General features: G+C 41.2%; 1 protein-coding gene across 6 annotated transcripts in view; it reads right to left on the minus strand.

Moving 5' to 3' along the window:
* Nucleotides 1-16,939, minus strand: part of igsf9bb (immunoglobulin superfamily, member 9Bb) — a 191,733-nt gene that overhangs the window by 56,769 nt on the left and 118,025 nt on the right. For all 6 annotated transcript variants that reach the window (XM_090192514.1, XM_036937598.2, XM_090192518.1 and 3 more), the window contains exons 6-7: nucleotides 11,728-11,869; nucleotides 5,541-5,686 (exon numbers count right to left, since the gene is read on the minus strand). In XM_090192514.1, the coding sequence (XP_090048640.1) occupies nucleotides 5,541-5,686; nucleotides 11,728-11,869 (288 nt within the window). The remainder of the gene's footprint in view (nucleotides 1-5,540; nucleotides 5,687-11,727; nucleotides 11,870-16,939) is intronic.

Genomic DNA, 16,939 nt, shown 5'->3' on the forward strand with positions numbered 1-16,939 from the left:
AGGTTTTCATAGAGGATCTCTGTGCACGTTGCACCGTTCATCTTTCCCTCAATCCTAACTCGTCTCCCTGCTGCGGAAAAACACCCCACAGCATGATTCTCCCACAATCATGCTTCACCGTATGGATGGTGCCAGGTTTACTCCAGACGTGACGCTTGGTATTCAGGCCAAAGAGCTCAATCTTGGTTTCAAAAGACCAGATAATTTTGTTTTTCATGGTCTGGGAGTCCTTTAGGAGCCTTTTGGCAAACTCCAAGCAGCATGTCATGTGCCTTTTACTGAGGAGTGGCCCTAAGGTTCTTCTCCCCCGATTTATCAGTTTGGCCGGGCGACCAACTCTGAGAAGAGTCTTGGTGGTTCCAAACTTCTTCCATTCAAGAATGATGCAGGTCACTGTGTTATGTAGTATGAATACTACTGTCTATCAATGATTCCCAAACAAGTTTATTTAGCTTGAGGAATTTTGACAAAAACAATGCATATTTGTAGCCCTAAGAGTTGTGCAAAGTTAGTAGAATCTTGTTAAAAATTATTCACAGCTGTAATGGCTGTCAAAGGTACTTCCACCAAAAATGTACTCTGTGGTGTGAAGACATACGCAATCTAGACATCGTTGTTTTTTTAAATGGTTTAATCCCTTTTTAGATGTACTTTTAAGGCAGCAAAACAATAAACCTGAGAAAGGGGTGTGTAGACTTTCACTAGCGGCTGTACATCACCACGTCCCCAGAAACCAGAGAGTCACACTATACACCTACTATAATCAAACTATACATCTACTATAAATCACACTATACACCTACTACGCAGCCCTAATTGTCAATCGCTCAGCAGTCCGTTAGCTGTCAAAAGACCTCAGTGGCAGGCAGAAGACAAGAATATCATTCAAATTCTAAAAATAGAACAGCATTGGCTAGCTAGAAATGTCTCTGCCTCTCTGCATTCTGGCTCAGGCAGTGACTTGCTTTGGGAAATTGGTCTCTACTTGAGAGAAAAAAGCTCCCTCTCTCTCCGCAGCCTGTGTCAAAAAAGTGTCTGGTCTCTGAAAGCGATGATGTAATGCTCGCTACCCTCCCTCCTGACTGGTGCTGCCTGCCCCTCCTGCCCTTCCTCAGGCGCTTGAGAAAATAAATATCCAATTTGGAGCCGTAGAGGAGGAGAGAGTGGGGGAATGCAAAATGTCTGTTGCCTTGGCTACCCAAACGAGTCATCACTACCCGCAGACGCGGGGCCACATTTCTCGCCGGTGGATGGATATTACTGGTGCTCAACGCTCATCCCTGCCTCCATTCATTTGGAATACAATATGGCTGATTTACCTCAGGGGAACGACTAGGCTGGCGTACTTGAAAGTCACGACTCATAAATGAAAGGCGGGCTGTGAATAATATTGATTAATCAATGCCAGTGTGACCGAAAACTAAATAGAGCGTATCATGCTAGGAGAATATTGCTGAATGTGAAAGTGACTCGAGTGACCTGGAAGAAGAGTGACTTCAAGGTCACCGTTTCAATTCTAACCCGCACGGTCCCCGGCATTGGTGTGCATGTGTTGGGGTTAAGAGACACAGAGTGTGTGTAGTGGTTGGATGGATCAGGGTTGGGGCTAATATGCCCGCTTGGCCGAGCTTGGGAGGTCTGGAATTGGCTTGGAGTCCAATGTAACCTCCAATCAATTACACAGTGCAGTGGATAGAGAGAGAGGGTTTCTATCTAACTTATTCTATACCATGGCCAGATATAGTGCCATATTTCCTGTATTCAGATTCAAAAAGCTTTAGCTTACATCAAATGTACATACAGTAAGATGGAAAATTGTCTTTGGCTTGTTGAGAGCTTGGGACTGACTATAAGGTTCTATCTGCAAAAAGATGATTCTGAGATAATTGGACTTAAAGTTCCAAACCCTTAATGGCTTGAATGGTGTCAGCCAGTGGCATAACGGGGGGGGGGGGGGGGGGGGGGGAGTTGAGCATTAGGTCAGTGTGTATGAGTTGCGCTCTTTGTAAAAGCAAGCAGAGCAGAAAATGGCTGATGTACAGTTGAAGTCGGAAGTTTACATACACTTAGGTTGGAGTCATTAAAACTCGTTCTTCAACCCCTCCACCAGTTTCTTGTTAACAAACTACAGTTTTGGCAAGTCGGTAAGGACATCTACTTTGTGCATGACACAAGTAATTTTTTCAACAATTGTTTACAGACAGATTATTTCACGTATAATTCATTGTATCACAATTCCAGTGGGTCAGAAGTTTACATACACTAAGCTGACTGTGCCTTTAAACAGCTTGGAAAATTCCAGAAAATGATGTCATGGCTTTAGAAGCCTCTGATAGGCTAATTTACATAATTTGAGTCAATTTGGAGATGTACCTGTAGATGTATTTTAAGGCCTACCTTCAAACTCAGTGCCTCTTTGCTTGACATCATGGGAAAATCTAAATAAATTGTAGACCTCCACAAGTCTGGTTCATCCTTGGGAGCAATTTCCAAACACCTGAAGGTACCAAGTTCATCTATACAAACAATAGTACGCAAGTATAAACACCATGGGACCACACAGCCGTCATACCTCTCAGGAAGGAGACATGTTCTCTCTACTAGAGATGAACGAACGTTGGTGCGAAAAGTGCAAATCAATCCCAGAACAACAGCAAAGGACCTTGGGAAGATGCTGGAGGAAACAGGTACAATAGTATATCCACAGTAAGACGAGTCCTACATGGACATAACCTGAAAGGCCACTCAGCAAGGAAGATGCCACTGTTCTTAAACCGCCATAAAAAAGCCAGACTACGGTTTGCAACTGCACATGGGGACAAATATCATACTTTTTGGAGAAATGTCCTCTGGTCTGTTGAAAAAAAAATAGAACTGTTTGGCCATGATGACCATCGTTATGTTTGGAAGAAAAAGGGGGAGTCTTGCAAACCGAAGTACAACATCCCAACCGTGAAGCCCGGGGGTGGCAGCATCATGTTGTGGGGGTGCTTTGCTGCAGGAGGGACTGGTGCACTTCACAAAATAGATGGCATCATGAAGTAGGACAATTATTTGGATATATTGAAGCAACATCTCAAGACATCAGTCGGGAAGTTAAAGCTTGGTCGCAAATGGGTCTTCCAAATGGACAATGACCCCAAGCATACTTCCAAAGTTGTAGAAAAATGGCTTAAGGACAACAAAGTCAAGGTATTGGAGTGGCCATCACAAAGCCCTGACCTCAATTCCATAGTAAATATGTGGGCAGAACTGAAAAAGTGAGTGCGAGCAAGGAGGCCTACAAACCTGACTCAGTTACACCAGCTCTGTCAGGAGGAATGGGCCAAAATTCACCCAACTTATTGTGGGAAGCTTGTGGAAGGCTACCCGAAACGTTTGACCCAAGTCAAACAATTTAAAGGCAATGCTACCAAATACTAATTAAGTGTATGTAAACTTCTGACCCACTGGGAATGTGATGAAAGAAATAAAAGCTGAAATAAATCAATCATTCTCTCTACTATTATTTTGACATTTCACATTCTTAAAATAAAGTGGTGATCCTAACTGACCTAAGACAGGGACGTTTTTCTAGGATTAAATGTCAGGAATTGTGAAAACTGAGTTTAAATGTAGTTGGCTAAGGTGTATGTAAACTTCCGACTTCAACTATATATCTGGTGGCTATGGAGAAAGATGATGGGGAGTAAAGTGAGAATGACATGGCTTGGGAACGCCTCTTGGATCCTGCAGTCTGACGGGGAAGACTGGGTGAAAGCATGAGGAAGCTTTTTTAGAGCATTCATTTTTGCCAACCTCAACAGAAAAGTATCCTGAAGACATAGTCAGGCTAACACAGAGTGGGAATTGAGATGTTTTCAAACTTTGGGTTGTCATGCATATATAATTATGCATAGCTTATCACATTGTTAATACTGTTATGTTTTGTGTCTTTCTGTTGCTTTCCAAGTCTTATGCTATCACTCTCTTAGGAACCACAAGGAGAAAGTGGAGACACAAAAAGTGTTCCATCTGTCATGGAACAAGACAGCAGATTCAGCTGGAATGGCATTTTGTTATGTGATGAGAGATGGAAATAAAAGTGTGTATGATGTGATCATAGTACAGAGGGTTAAATATCAGTGCTTGTGTGAATATTTTTTGTTGTTGTCTGAATTACAGCTGTAACGACCCTTTGGGAAGAATTCAACTTGGTTAAGCTTCTCTAGTGTCTGTGAGTTATTTACTCTGAGAAATAAGAACCTAACAGGGCTCTGCTACAGGGTGGTGGACCCCTAAGGACAGGACGGGGCAGCTGTCACGAATATTACCGAAGGTGACTCCCCTTGTTCGGGTGGCGCTCGGCGGTCGTCGTCGCCGGTCTACTAGCTGCCACCGATCCTTTGTTCTGTGTTCGTTTGTTTTTGTCTAATTGGTTTCACCTGTTTCTTGTTTGGTTATTAGGGTGGGGTTATATAAGTTCGTTCAGCCCGCTTCTGTTTGTGCGGGCTTGTTCATCTGTATTTGTTAGAGTGGTTTGTGTTTTGCATTTTCAGGTTTTTTCGCTGTCCTTATTTTCTTCACGTGTTGTTCGCCTGATTTTTGTTTGTGTGATTTTCTGGACATTAAAGCGTGTTTTTCCCGTATCCTTTGCTCTCTGCGCCTGACTCCACACCTATTCACTCATTTACCGTTACAGCAGCTTTATTGTGTGCAAGTAAAAAGTGCTCTGCAGTACTATTAGTCCTATGATAGTATTTATAAGGAGGATTTGCTGTTTCTGTTTGTTAATGTATATTTGAGGTGTATATGGTTTTTCTTTTGTTTTGTGTTTCCAAACCTTTCCCTTGTGAATGAAAAAAAAAAAACGTAAATATGTGAACTGGGAAGGAAATTGTGTTCGGAGAGAGTTGAGTTATTGACTAGACTGGTGGGGGTCGGACATGCAGGCGGCTCGAGCTGGATGGTCGGTCAGGCTGAAATTTGATATAGAGGACGTCTTAATCTACAATCAACAGTCTGTGTTTTTTCAAGAGTTGTTATTTTGTTAGGCTATTGGTTAAAGGTGCAACAATATTTATTATTGAATTACCTTTGATCTACTTCAGTCTTATTAATCACTTAAACATATTTAATAATGATCTCTTACCTAGCTTGATGACTTTGGGCATTTTTGCTTACTTTTTGTTCTAAATTCGAGACGGCATATTGGATTGTGTAAAAATGCAGGAAACTTTTATATTTTATAATCCCAAGCTCTCGTTGCGGCTCATTAGGGTGGGTAGGTAAAGTATAACACTCATTAAGTAGATTAGGTAGAGAACAGCAGAGAACAGCATCAGCAGGACTGAGTGTACTCAGTTGCAGTGGGGCCGCTCGATCTTATAGGTACAGATCTAGGATCAGCCAATGTCCTTTGTATGGCTGATGAGCAGAATTAGGTATGTTCGTTAGGATGGATCTTGCTGTAGTGTACACCCAGTAGCTCTGTGTGTTCTAATGAACACAAGTACATAAGGGGTAGGGGTTGACTGTAGAGGATAGGGCCAGACACTCACATTGCACTGTGACCTGGGCCCAGGCGGACGGGGGCTGGCCCAGGCTGTTGCTGGGGCTACAGGTGAATCTCCCAGCATCTTCAGGCTTCACACCGCCGATGATGAGTGAGCCGTCCACCAGAATACTGACTCTGTCCCTCAGGCCACTGCAGAGAAGGGAGGGAAGAGCATCAATATAGAGCCTATAACCACTTCCACAAGTACAAATGTCACTTTAGTATGCATTAACGGCAACTAGGTGAGACTAGGTGAAAATTCAATTTAAGTGGAAGTTAAGATATACCCAAATAGCTAGGTTTCCATCCAATTGGCGACCTGACTACAATATGCCCATTTTCCTACCAGAGGTGTGTTTCCATCAAACTGACTTGTTACGGATAAAAAGGTGATGACTGGTGCACATAAAAAACACTTTTGCTCTTAATTCCCATGTACTGAATACAAAAAACAGAAGATCAATGTGTTTGTACTGCATTTTCAACTCTACCGATGGATTTGTCATAAAAACGGTTTCTCTCTAGACAAGAGTTCGCTGGTAAAGTGGACAGGGTAGGTTATTTGATGAGATATGAATAAGAGCAAGATCATTTTACCTGATAATTGGCAGCCAAGCATCAATCATCATGTCACCAGCATTCAGGAAATGTGAATGATCATCATGCACTCAACCACAATTTGAAGTTCATCATAACTTATTTCATCTACCCATAAACTCAATGCTTTTCCAAGTCATGATGGTAGTCCTACAACGTAACGTGTCATCGCGCTACTCCACGTTTACTTCGATATGAAGGTAATTATAGCAATATTTGCACATAAAGGCGTTTCCACCAAAATTGTCGCATAATCCATTTCAAAGACAAAATAATTATCCACCCTTGCGTATTTTGTTTTGTCGAAATAAGGACATTTTACCAATAATTCCAGGTTTCCATCAGGCCTGTCGTGAATCTTTTCAAGCGGCAGCCATCTGGTAATTCATTAGCATGAAATGGTTGGATGGAAACCTGGCTAATGACTAAGACAGACGTGTGACTATGAAAAATAACACAGAATAGTGAGGCTGAAATTATGTGGCTTCACTCACAATGCTTCTTCAGGACAGTGCCCAGGTGGCATAGAATGTTGAATAATTTTCAAATATCATTAGCATTAATACAATTTTCTCAACTTCCCTGTCCTACAATAACAGAGAAACCGTCTCCTTATAGCCAAATGAGGGCTCTTCCATTGTCTCTCCTTGCTCTCCATCTCCCTTCCACTTAGGAAGTTCCTTCTCTGGGCGGGTTGAAAAAGCCCATAAGATCCTATTTTGTTCTATAGAGTGTACAGGCCACGCATGAGTGGACGTAGGATGGCTGGGGGCTCAGTGGGTGGCCCATAATCATAGCTAGTGGAGCGTGGAATGACACAAGCACTGTGTCACTAGATATTCCTGTCTCTAGGGACAAGAGGTGGTGGTGGTTAGGGGGGGGGGGGGGGTCTTCTATCAAGTTTCAAGTGTTATTAGCCGTATCATATGTACAGGATACACATGGTATAAACTGTCCAACTAAATGCTTACTTGCAGGTTCCTTCTCGACAATGCAACAACAATAAGAAATGATAAAAGATAAGAATACGAAAACATAAAGTAAATAGAATTGAATAAACATTTTAGCATCAGTAGAATACAGGAAGGCACAATATATATTCCAATATTTACACATGTATCAGGGAAGGTGGGAAGTGTTTAAATTGTGCAGTATTAGCAATAGCAAATAAGAGTCTGGTAGCAGCAGTTGTGATGCGTGTGTGGCATAAACATACAGTTCCTTCAGAAAGGATTCATAACCATTGACGTATTCCTCATTTTGTTGTGTTACAGCCTGAACTCAAAATGGATTACAAAGAAATCTCACTTATCTACACACAATATCCCATAATGAAAGTGAAAACATGTTTTTAGACACTTTTGCAAATCACACCTGATTCAATACATGTTATAATCATTGTTGGCAGCGATTACAGCTGTGAGTTTTTCTGGGTAAGTCTAAGAGCTTTGCACACCTGGATTTGTTTTACATTTTCAAGCTCTGTCAAGATGGTTGTTAATCATTGCTAGACAGCCATTTTCAAGTCTTGCCATAGATTTTCAAGCTGATTTTATTTCAAAACTGGAACTAGGCTACTCAGGAACATTCAATGTCCTATTGGTAAGCAACTCCAGTGTATATTTGTGTTTTAGGTTATTGTCCTGCTGAAAGGTGAATTCATCATTCCCAGTGTCTGATGGAAAGCAGACAACCAGGTTTTTCTCTAGGACTTTGCCTGTGCTTAGCGCCATTACGTTTAAAAAAAAATCCTTGACGATTACAAGCATACCAATAACATGATACAGCCACCACTATGCTTGAAAATATGGATAGTGTGTTGTATTGAATTTGCCCCAAACATAACACGTTGTATTTAGGACATAAAGTGAATTGCTTTGCCACATTTTTCGCAGTATTTCTTTAGTGCCTTGTTGCAAACAGGATTCATGTTTTGGAATATTTGTTATTCTGTACAGGCTTCCATCTTTTCATTCTGTCATTTAGGTTAATATTGTGGAGTAACTACAATGTTGTTCCATCCTTCGTTTTCTCCTATCACAGGCATTCAACTCTGTAACTTTTTAAATTCACCATTGGCCTCATGGTGAAATCGCTGAGCGGTTTCCTTCCTTTCCGGCAACTGAGTTAGGAAGGACACATGTATCTTTGTAGTGACTGGGTGTATTTATACACTATCCAAAGTGTAATTAATAACTTCTCCATGTTCAAAAGGATATTCAATGTCTGCTTTTTTTTTTACCCATCTAGCAATAGGTGTCTTCTTTGCTAGGCATTGGAAAACCTCCTGGGACTTTGTGGTTGAATCTGTGTTTGAAATTCACTGCTCGACTGAGGGACCTTACAGATAATTATATTTGTGGGGTCCAGAGATGAGGTAGTCATTAAAAAATCGTGTTAAACACTAGTATTGCATGCTGGTTATTATAGGACATGTTAAGCAAATGTTTGTTCCTGACCTTATTTAGGCTTGCAATAACAAAGGGTTTGAATTATTATTGAGTCAAGACATTTCAGCTTTTCATTCATTTGTAAAAATGTCTAAAAACAATATTATGGGTTATTGTGTGTAAGCCAACTCTAAAATGTAGAAAAAGTCAAGGGGTGTGAATACTTTCTGAAGGCACTGTGTATGTGTGTGTGCGTGTGTGATGTGTGTGTGTGTGAGTACGTAGAGCCAGTATGTTGTTCTACCTTTTTCTATCTCTATCTTTATCTGCTCACTGTATTTCTGTCTACATGGTGACGCCGCCCAATCCTCTTCCACCTTCCATGACTGACTCTCTTATTTTCTCTATCTTCCTTCTCTCGTGTCGCTCTACCTCCTTCCTAGAGCTGGGCGATATAGACAGATAAATTGACCTATTCTTCTGCGATAACGATAAATCAGCGCTAAATTACATGAAATACCTTTTTCTGCAAGGTGCTAGAGCTGAAAGTTACTTTACATTTTCGGGCAGGGCTCTAGACAATCTTTTTCCAGTGCCAAGTAAAACAACTGAGATGGTAGCCTACGATTCAGAAAGTAAGCTACAGTGCCTTGCGAAAGTATTCGGCCCCCTTGAACTTTGCGACCTTTTGCCACATTTCAGGACCATTCTGGAAGAAAACCTGATGGAGTCTGCAAAAGACCTGAGACTGGGACGGAGATTTGTCTTCCAACAAGACAATGATCCAAAACATAAAGCAAAATCTACAATGGAATGGTTCAAAAATGAACATATCCAGGTGTTAGAATGGCCAAGTCAAAGTCCAGACCTGAATCCAATCGAGAATCTGTGGAAAGAACTGAAAATTGCTGTTCACAAATGCTCTCCATCCAACCTCACTGAGCTCGAGCTGTTTTGCATGGAGGAATGGGAAAAAATGTCAGTCTCTCGATGTGCAAAACTGATAGAGACATACCCCAAGCGACTTACAGCTGTAATCGCAGCAAAAGGTGGCGCTACAAAGTATTAACTTAAGGGGGCTGAATAATTTTGCACGCCCAATTTTTCAGTTTTTGATTTGTTAAAAAAGTTTGAAATATCCAATAAATGTCATTCCACTTCATGATTGTGTCCCACTTGTTGTTGATTTTTCACAAAAAAATACAGTTTTATATCTTTATGTTTGAAGCCTGAAATGTGGCAAAAGGTCGCAAAGTTCAAGGGGGCCGAATACTTTCGCAAGGCACTGTATTTCATCAAACATATCCAGGAAATGCTTGATTGATATTTTGGTAGGCAACCTGTCAAAATAGATGCAGAATGATCAGATTTATTTTTGGCTCTTCAGAGAATTTGCACACATCTTTGCTCATAATGGTCTATAGGTTATATTATTCACCACCTGAGGAAGTGAGAACTCAAAACACTAAGGTATGTTGCTAACTCTAAATATGATAGTGTTGTTAGATAGCCATGTAGGCAAATTGATTAATCAGTAAATGTAGGCTAATGTCCTACAAAAACTTTCCAACACTAGGCCTAGGCTACTTGATATACTGTAGGCCTATTCACTGCAAATGGTGCGCTCCGCTCGGCTCAAAACCATACTAACCACAGACTACTCCGGTTGTAAAGTGGTGCATTGAACATGAGAAATACATGACATACTCACAGAAAGCTTTGACTCTCCTCTCTGTAACTAAAACAACAGTAGTTGCTTTAAAAAATATATATATTTTTCCCGCAATAGCATTTTGAGCAACGGTCATATGCTTGTGCTTCTCAGAATGCAGCTCTCCCTCCTCCACGTGCACATTTGGTAGAGAGAGTGAGAGTCAGCAGCCCACAATCTACAGGAACGTTGTATAGCAAAATCACCGAAAATGACAGAAGTAAGCAAAATGCATTGGTAAGAGGAAGGGAATGCTAGTGTCAGTCATTTTCGGTTCCTCGTCCCATCTCTACTCCTTCCTGACCTCCCTCCACTTCAGTCTAACTAGTTTCCCTCTGACATTCTCCCCCCCATTCCCTGCTTTGCTTACATAAGCTACACGGTGCATGTACCTCTTTACCTGCCTCTCTTTCAATATTTTTCAACACCTCTCTTATTTCAGAGTACTTCAATGTCTCTCAAATGTCACTGCATGCATGCACAAGTAGGACATAGATGACCAAACACACTAATGTATACATGGACCCATAAATGTAAGCTAGTGTATTAGAGGATGTCCACATTGACATGACAACAACACATTTTGACACATCCTTATAGAGTTTTGAACTCAGTCCATGAATGGTTGCTGCTGTTCCTTGTTGTGCTAGCTATGGAACATGCTTAAAATAAACTGTCAACTACATTTTCTTTGTCTGAAGCACTTTGTGATAGACAATGAAGATGTCATGGCCTGTAGCAGGAGATGTGCCTATTCTAGAAGACCTTTTTAGTGGAACACACACACACACACTGGAAGAACTTACGATTTATGTTTTTAAATCATTGATGAAGGATTTTGAGGCTGATTCCCTGACCTGTGAAAGTTTTCAATTTGCTGTTTTATGATTTTGTTATACTCTTGTGAATTCTGTCGTTTTTTACTAGATTACCTGTAGTTTTTCATGTTGTCTGTCGGTAATTGTGTAAAGACTAGGTGCTGCCTATCTTGGCCAGGACGCTCTTGTAAAAGAGACTTCAAATATCAATGAGCCCTTCCTGGTTAAATAAAGGTAAAAAATGTAAAAACACACACATCACTTGAATATGGTCAGACAGTGATGGGCCCAATCAGATTACAGGCTCTTGTTCAAGACCCTGTGCCCTGAGGTTCACGCATGCATGCTAAACGCATGCATGGATGCGCGCATGCACACAAGCACACACCCCTGACATAATCTCCTCAATATATTCTACATTAGACAAAATGCCCCAAAATAGTCCACATTACAAACAATTATGAAAGTGGCGGGATGGTACAGAATATATTATGATAACATTTCATTGCAACAATGCAACATAAAACTCAGACTATGTATAGCAGGGGTCTCAAACTACAGCCACGCGAGCCAAATGCTGCCTAGGAGCTTATTCAATGTGGCCAGCGGTTGTACAGTGTGTGGGGTGGTGGGGGATGGGGGATGGAACAGTAATGAACCCGATCATAACTTTACTTCTTGAAGAAGACGTTGTCATCCTCCCAGAACCAGGTGTATGTGAGGTTGCCGGGGTAGGCTTCAGCTAGGCAGTCCAGCTTGGCGTCTTGGGATATGTTCACCGTCAGGTTCTGGGGAGGGGACACAATGAACGGTGGCCCTGGGAGAACAGAAAGCACAAAAAAGGCAATTACTTACATTCACTTTATTTGCATGTACTCAAACACATTGACTTGATTTGATTTTAATAGGAGAAGATATGAGAAAAGAATTGTCAGAATATCAGTAGACTACATCGGAAGTACATGCAAAAGTGTGAGATGGAAAACACAACGCAGGCTTGAATGAAAACCTCACCTGATTGGTAGGTAAATTCACTTTCAAATTTAAATTATAAACAAGTTTTCCAATTAACATAATGGCCAATTTCTTATTCAGCAGAAATAAGGTGACATGCTAGCTAGTGTTGTCAAGATAGCAGAATTTCGACTTCAATACCGATACCAGGTTTAGTATCATGATACCATCACGATACTCGATACCAAAGCAAGACCACGGCAAAAGTAAACACAACGTATTAGCTAAAGTCACAGAATGGCACTTGATTCAGACAGATAAACTAAGCTACTGCTCTGTTCAATCGTTGGGCATCTTTTGAGTTCAAATTATTTATTTTTTTAAATGTATCCGTTATTTTACCAGGTAAGTTGACTGAGAACACGTTCTCATTTACAGCAACGACCTGGGGAATAGTTACAGGGGAGAGGAGGGGGATGAATGAGCCAATTGTAAACTGGGTATTATTAGGTGACCGTGATGCTTTGAAGGCCAGATTGGGAATTTAGCAGAACACCGGGGTTAACACCCCTACTCTTACAATAAGTGCCATGGGATCTTTTAATGACCTCAAAGAGTCAGGACACCCGTTTAACGTCCCATCCGAAAGACGGCACCCTACACAGGGCAGTGTCCCCAATTACTGCCCTGGGGCAGAGGAAAGAATGCCTCCTACTGGCCCTCTAACACCACTTCAAGCAGCATCTGGTCTCCCATCCAGGGACTGACAAGGACCAACCCTGCTTAGCTTCAGTAGCAAGCCAGCAGTGGTATGCAGGGTGGTAATAAATACATTATACAATCATACAATCAATAAGACTTTGTTTTACGAATATAACTACGTAACAACATAATGGTAATTTATTTGAATGGTAAATCTCTATTGATAAACTGGGTTAATCAATATGTAGCCTTGGTCTATTCACAATACAGGTGAATACATATTCAATAGGGGTGTGTACATCCATTGAGTTGAGGTTGTTTAGGCGGATTTCATGGGGCTACAGATTACAAAAAATATCTTTCCCTTCCATTTGGAACTTATTTTATTGTACTGATGAACAACATTTGCATAGAAGTAGCAATCTCTTACGCCATAGAAGTGTGCGCTGTCTCTTTAAGACCCAGTAAGGATGTAATTAATGAGGCACATGCATACACCGTCAGTTCGAGGGAGAATTAAGTGGTGACGATTTTGTGTATTGACGTTCAGCTGTTAGCTAGCAAGGAAAGTTAGCTTACAAAGCTGAAAGCTATCGGTATCATCTTACATTGTAAAGTGTTCTAGCCTGTATGGACATTGTTTTGTGAAGAGTAATTAACAGTTTCAACCGTTCTACATGTCGTGTTGCATTATTCCAATGTGTTAACATCTGTGCACCATGAGTGGGGAGCAAGCTCTAGCAATGAGTGAAGCAGGCACGAAGTATGCATGTTGCGCTCAGCGAATAAAGGGGCCATAGGTTGAGTAGATAGACAGACTTGATCCTCAATCAGTATAAAACGTGAGCCATATTGGACAGAAGTTCAGACAGTAACAAAAATCTTAGAAACAAACAGTTTTTCATGTACCATTATCGGAAAAGGTACAGAAGCTTTGGTATACCGTGCAACACTAGCTAATGCTATCGCAATCTCTGTTAAACTGGGGCACGTTATGACATAAGATGACAACAGTGGGAGTGGGTCAGTGTGAGAGAGAGACAGAAAGAGGCTTTCCACAGATATCACAACTTCCGACCTGACCACGTCACATCATAATGGCACACAGGCTGTAGATGAGGATGGATTACCCTGCCCATGGTGCAGGGGCCATGAGGAGAGTATACACGTAGTGAACACACACACAGTGGACGCGCACGCACAGTGAAGATAGACACAGTGTACACACACACAATGGTGATACACACAGATAGTCTCACACACCTTCACCACCACGCAAGGAGTTCATTAAGGCAGGTGGAGCAGAGATCATGTTGACACACATGATTCAGCTAATTAAGGTCCAGAGGAGCAGCTGACCAACAAAATCAGAGGTTTTAGAGCAATGCTGGAGCAAAAGCCTGTACACACAGTAGCGCTAAAGCAGTGTACGCACATCCAGACCTACAGTATCAAAACTAAACTAATGAAGAATACCTGCACGCTAATGAATGCTCTCGCAGTTTTATTTTATTGTGAAACCACAATATCTATTATTTACCCCCAGTAGCTCTCCCGGTAGGGTTGACTGACCACCTGTCTTTATTTTCCCGTGAGGGAATTTGTCTGGTGGGGTTCAACAATAAAAATCAAAAAAACATTGTCGGAGAGGCTTCTAAACAGCTTCTACCCTCAAGCCTTAAGACTCCCCCCCCCCCCCCCCATGCTGCTGCTACTCTCTGTTATCATCTATGCAGTCACTTTAATAACTCTACCTACATGTACATATTACCTAATTTATCTCGACACCGGTGCCCCCGCGCATCAATTGTACCGGTACCCATAGCCCTGCTATTGTTATTTACTGCTGCTTTTAATTATTTGTTATTCTTATCTCTTACTTTTTTTTTGTATTTTCTTAAAACTGCATTGTTGGTTAAGGGCTTGTAAGTAAGCATTTTACTGTAAGATTCGTTGCATGTGACAAATACATTCTTGCTTCCTACCCCGCCGAATATGGACCTTTTGTTGCTATGCCCGCTTGGCAGCTGGTAGTTGTTGTCATTGCCCGTCAGCTACTTCTATCAAGAGGGCAAACTAGCTGCTAGGCTCTCCATTCGGCTGGCTGGCAGTTGCAACCTTGGTCTCCATGGATACCAGCATAGTAGGGGTGCTGATGGTTCTGCAGTACCTCCTGAAAATCTTAATTAAAAAAATATATATAATAAAAATATATATTTTTGGAAATAATTTGTTTTTTCTAAAAGTAGTGCACTGGGCCTTTACTAGTCCTGTATTATGGGACAAATATAGCCGTCTGTAGAGCGAGCAAACATTGCGGCCCCTCCAATTAGTTACATCATCCATTCGGATAGTCTCCATGCATTTCATCCATGAAATATGAAAAAAACATTACAAAACATGTAAATAGACAAAACAGACGAGAGGGAAGCGACACCACCCATCACGTTTACAGTGCCAGTCCAGAAGAAAAACATATTGTTTTAAATGCACAACGACGCAAAGTTAAAAAAAAAGTACAAGTCTGGGTCTGTGTGGATTGCATAAGTGCAGATAAATGTATGCCTCAGTCTTCATTTCCTATTCTTTTCATGTCCCTCCAGTTCTTCTCCACAGCCTAATGTGCTTAACTGTTGCCTGCCATCCCCTGCAAAGAGAGGAGGAGACTGCCGCTCCACTGTTAGCCCAACAGGAACATTCTGGGAAAGCTTTTGTCTGTGAATCAGGCATGATAATGTGTCATAGAAACGTTCCGGGAACTTTGATGTCTGGGATAATAATAGGATAATGTTTCATGGACATGACTAAGTATAGGGAGAGAGATGTGCTCTATGTCATTATGAGGAATAAATGGGGTACGTACATACAGGTAAGGATGCATGTATGTTAACATGTGTTTGCTGTTGGGAAGTGGTTTAAGTGAGCTTTGGTGCAATAGTGGTGAGAAGGAAAGATGGGCCATCTTGATCTTTTTCAGTCTATGACATTTCATCAGTCGTATCAGCTCATTTAAATCTGTCTGCACCAATGGTGGGAAATCCTCGTAAACACGTCATAACGTGCACACACAAACACACACGCATTTTAATCATTTAGCAGATGCGCACACACAATTTTGAGCTGATCGCATAACAGAAGCCACACAAGCACACCCACCCACCCACAGAGTCCATCCCTCTCCTTTAGCCAGCTTGGTGATATTGACTGGCAGTATGGTAGTTCTGATCCAGAGCCCAGGGCCTGAGCCTCTAACAGTAGGAGAGTTCTTATCTGGAAACCCAGTGTGTGTGTGTGTCCGTGTGAGCGCGTGTGTAGTATTGGCACAGCTGGAAACATTGCCCGCTGCAGATTTACTTAGTTGATCTAGTGACGATCGGATTCAGTGGCTTACCAACAGGGACACTGAATTACCATAATCCTTACCCCCAGCGTCATCTGCCAATCAAAAGCTACCACTTTTTAAACACGCACCAACAGAGAAACCGACTAAGGTCCAAATGGAAACAATGTTTGTCAAAGCTAAGAACATTATAACAATATGGAACAAAATGAAACATATTCTACAAGAACCAATATCACTCCCTAAAAACCATAGGGAACAATCTTTGGATAGATTTTCAGAATCCACCGATAAATTGGTCACATGGAAAACTAAAGGCATGGAAACCGTAAATGACTTGGCAACAGGTAATAAATGTATTTCCATGACCAGTGGAAAAAGTATCCAATTGTCATACTTGAGTAAAAGTAAATATACCCTAATAGAAAATGACTCAAGTAAAAGTGAAAGGCACCCAGTAAAATACTACTTGAGTAAAAGTCTAAAAGTGTTTGGTTTTAAATATACTTAAGTACCAAAAGTAAATGTAATTGCAAGTCAAAGTCCAAGTCTTTTTTCTTTTTTAGCCAGGGGCACACTCCAACACTCAGACATCCTTCACAAATGAAGCATTTGTGCTTAGTGAGTCCGCCAGATCAGAGGAAGTAGGTTTGACCAGCCATGTTCTCCTGATAAGTGCGTGATTTTCCATTCTCCTGTCCTGCTAAGCATTCAAAACGTAACAAGTACTTTTGGGTGTTGTCAAAAAAAGTTGTCAAAAATATGAATAGTACTGTAAAGTACAGTTACTTAAGCACAATACACCACTGTCCATTACATAATTAAAAAGCAATTTTAGACTGACCAATGTAGATATTTTCAAATACATGTAACGTAAAAGAAACATATCAC

The sequence above is a fragment of the Oncorhynchus mykiss genome, chromosome 12 (genome assembly GCF_057628025.1).
Source record: "Oncorhynchus mykiss isolate SJ-2025 chromosome 12, ASM5762802v1, whole genome shotgun sequence".
Taxonomy (NCBI): domain Eukaryota; kingdom Metazoa; phylum Chordata; class Actinopteri; order Salmoniformes; family Salmonidae; genus Oncorhynchus; species Oncorhynchus mykiss.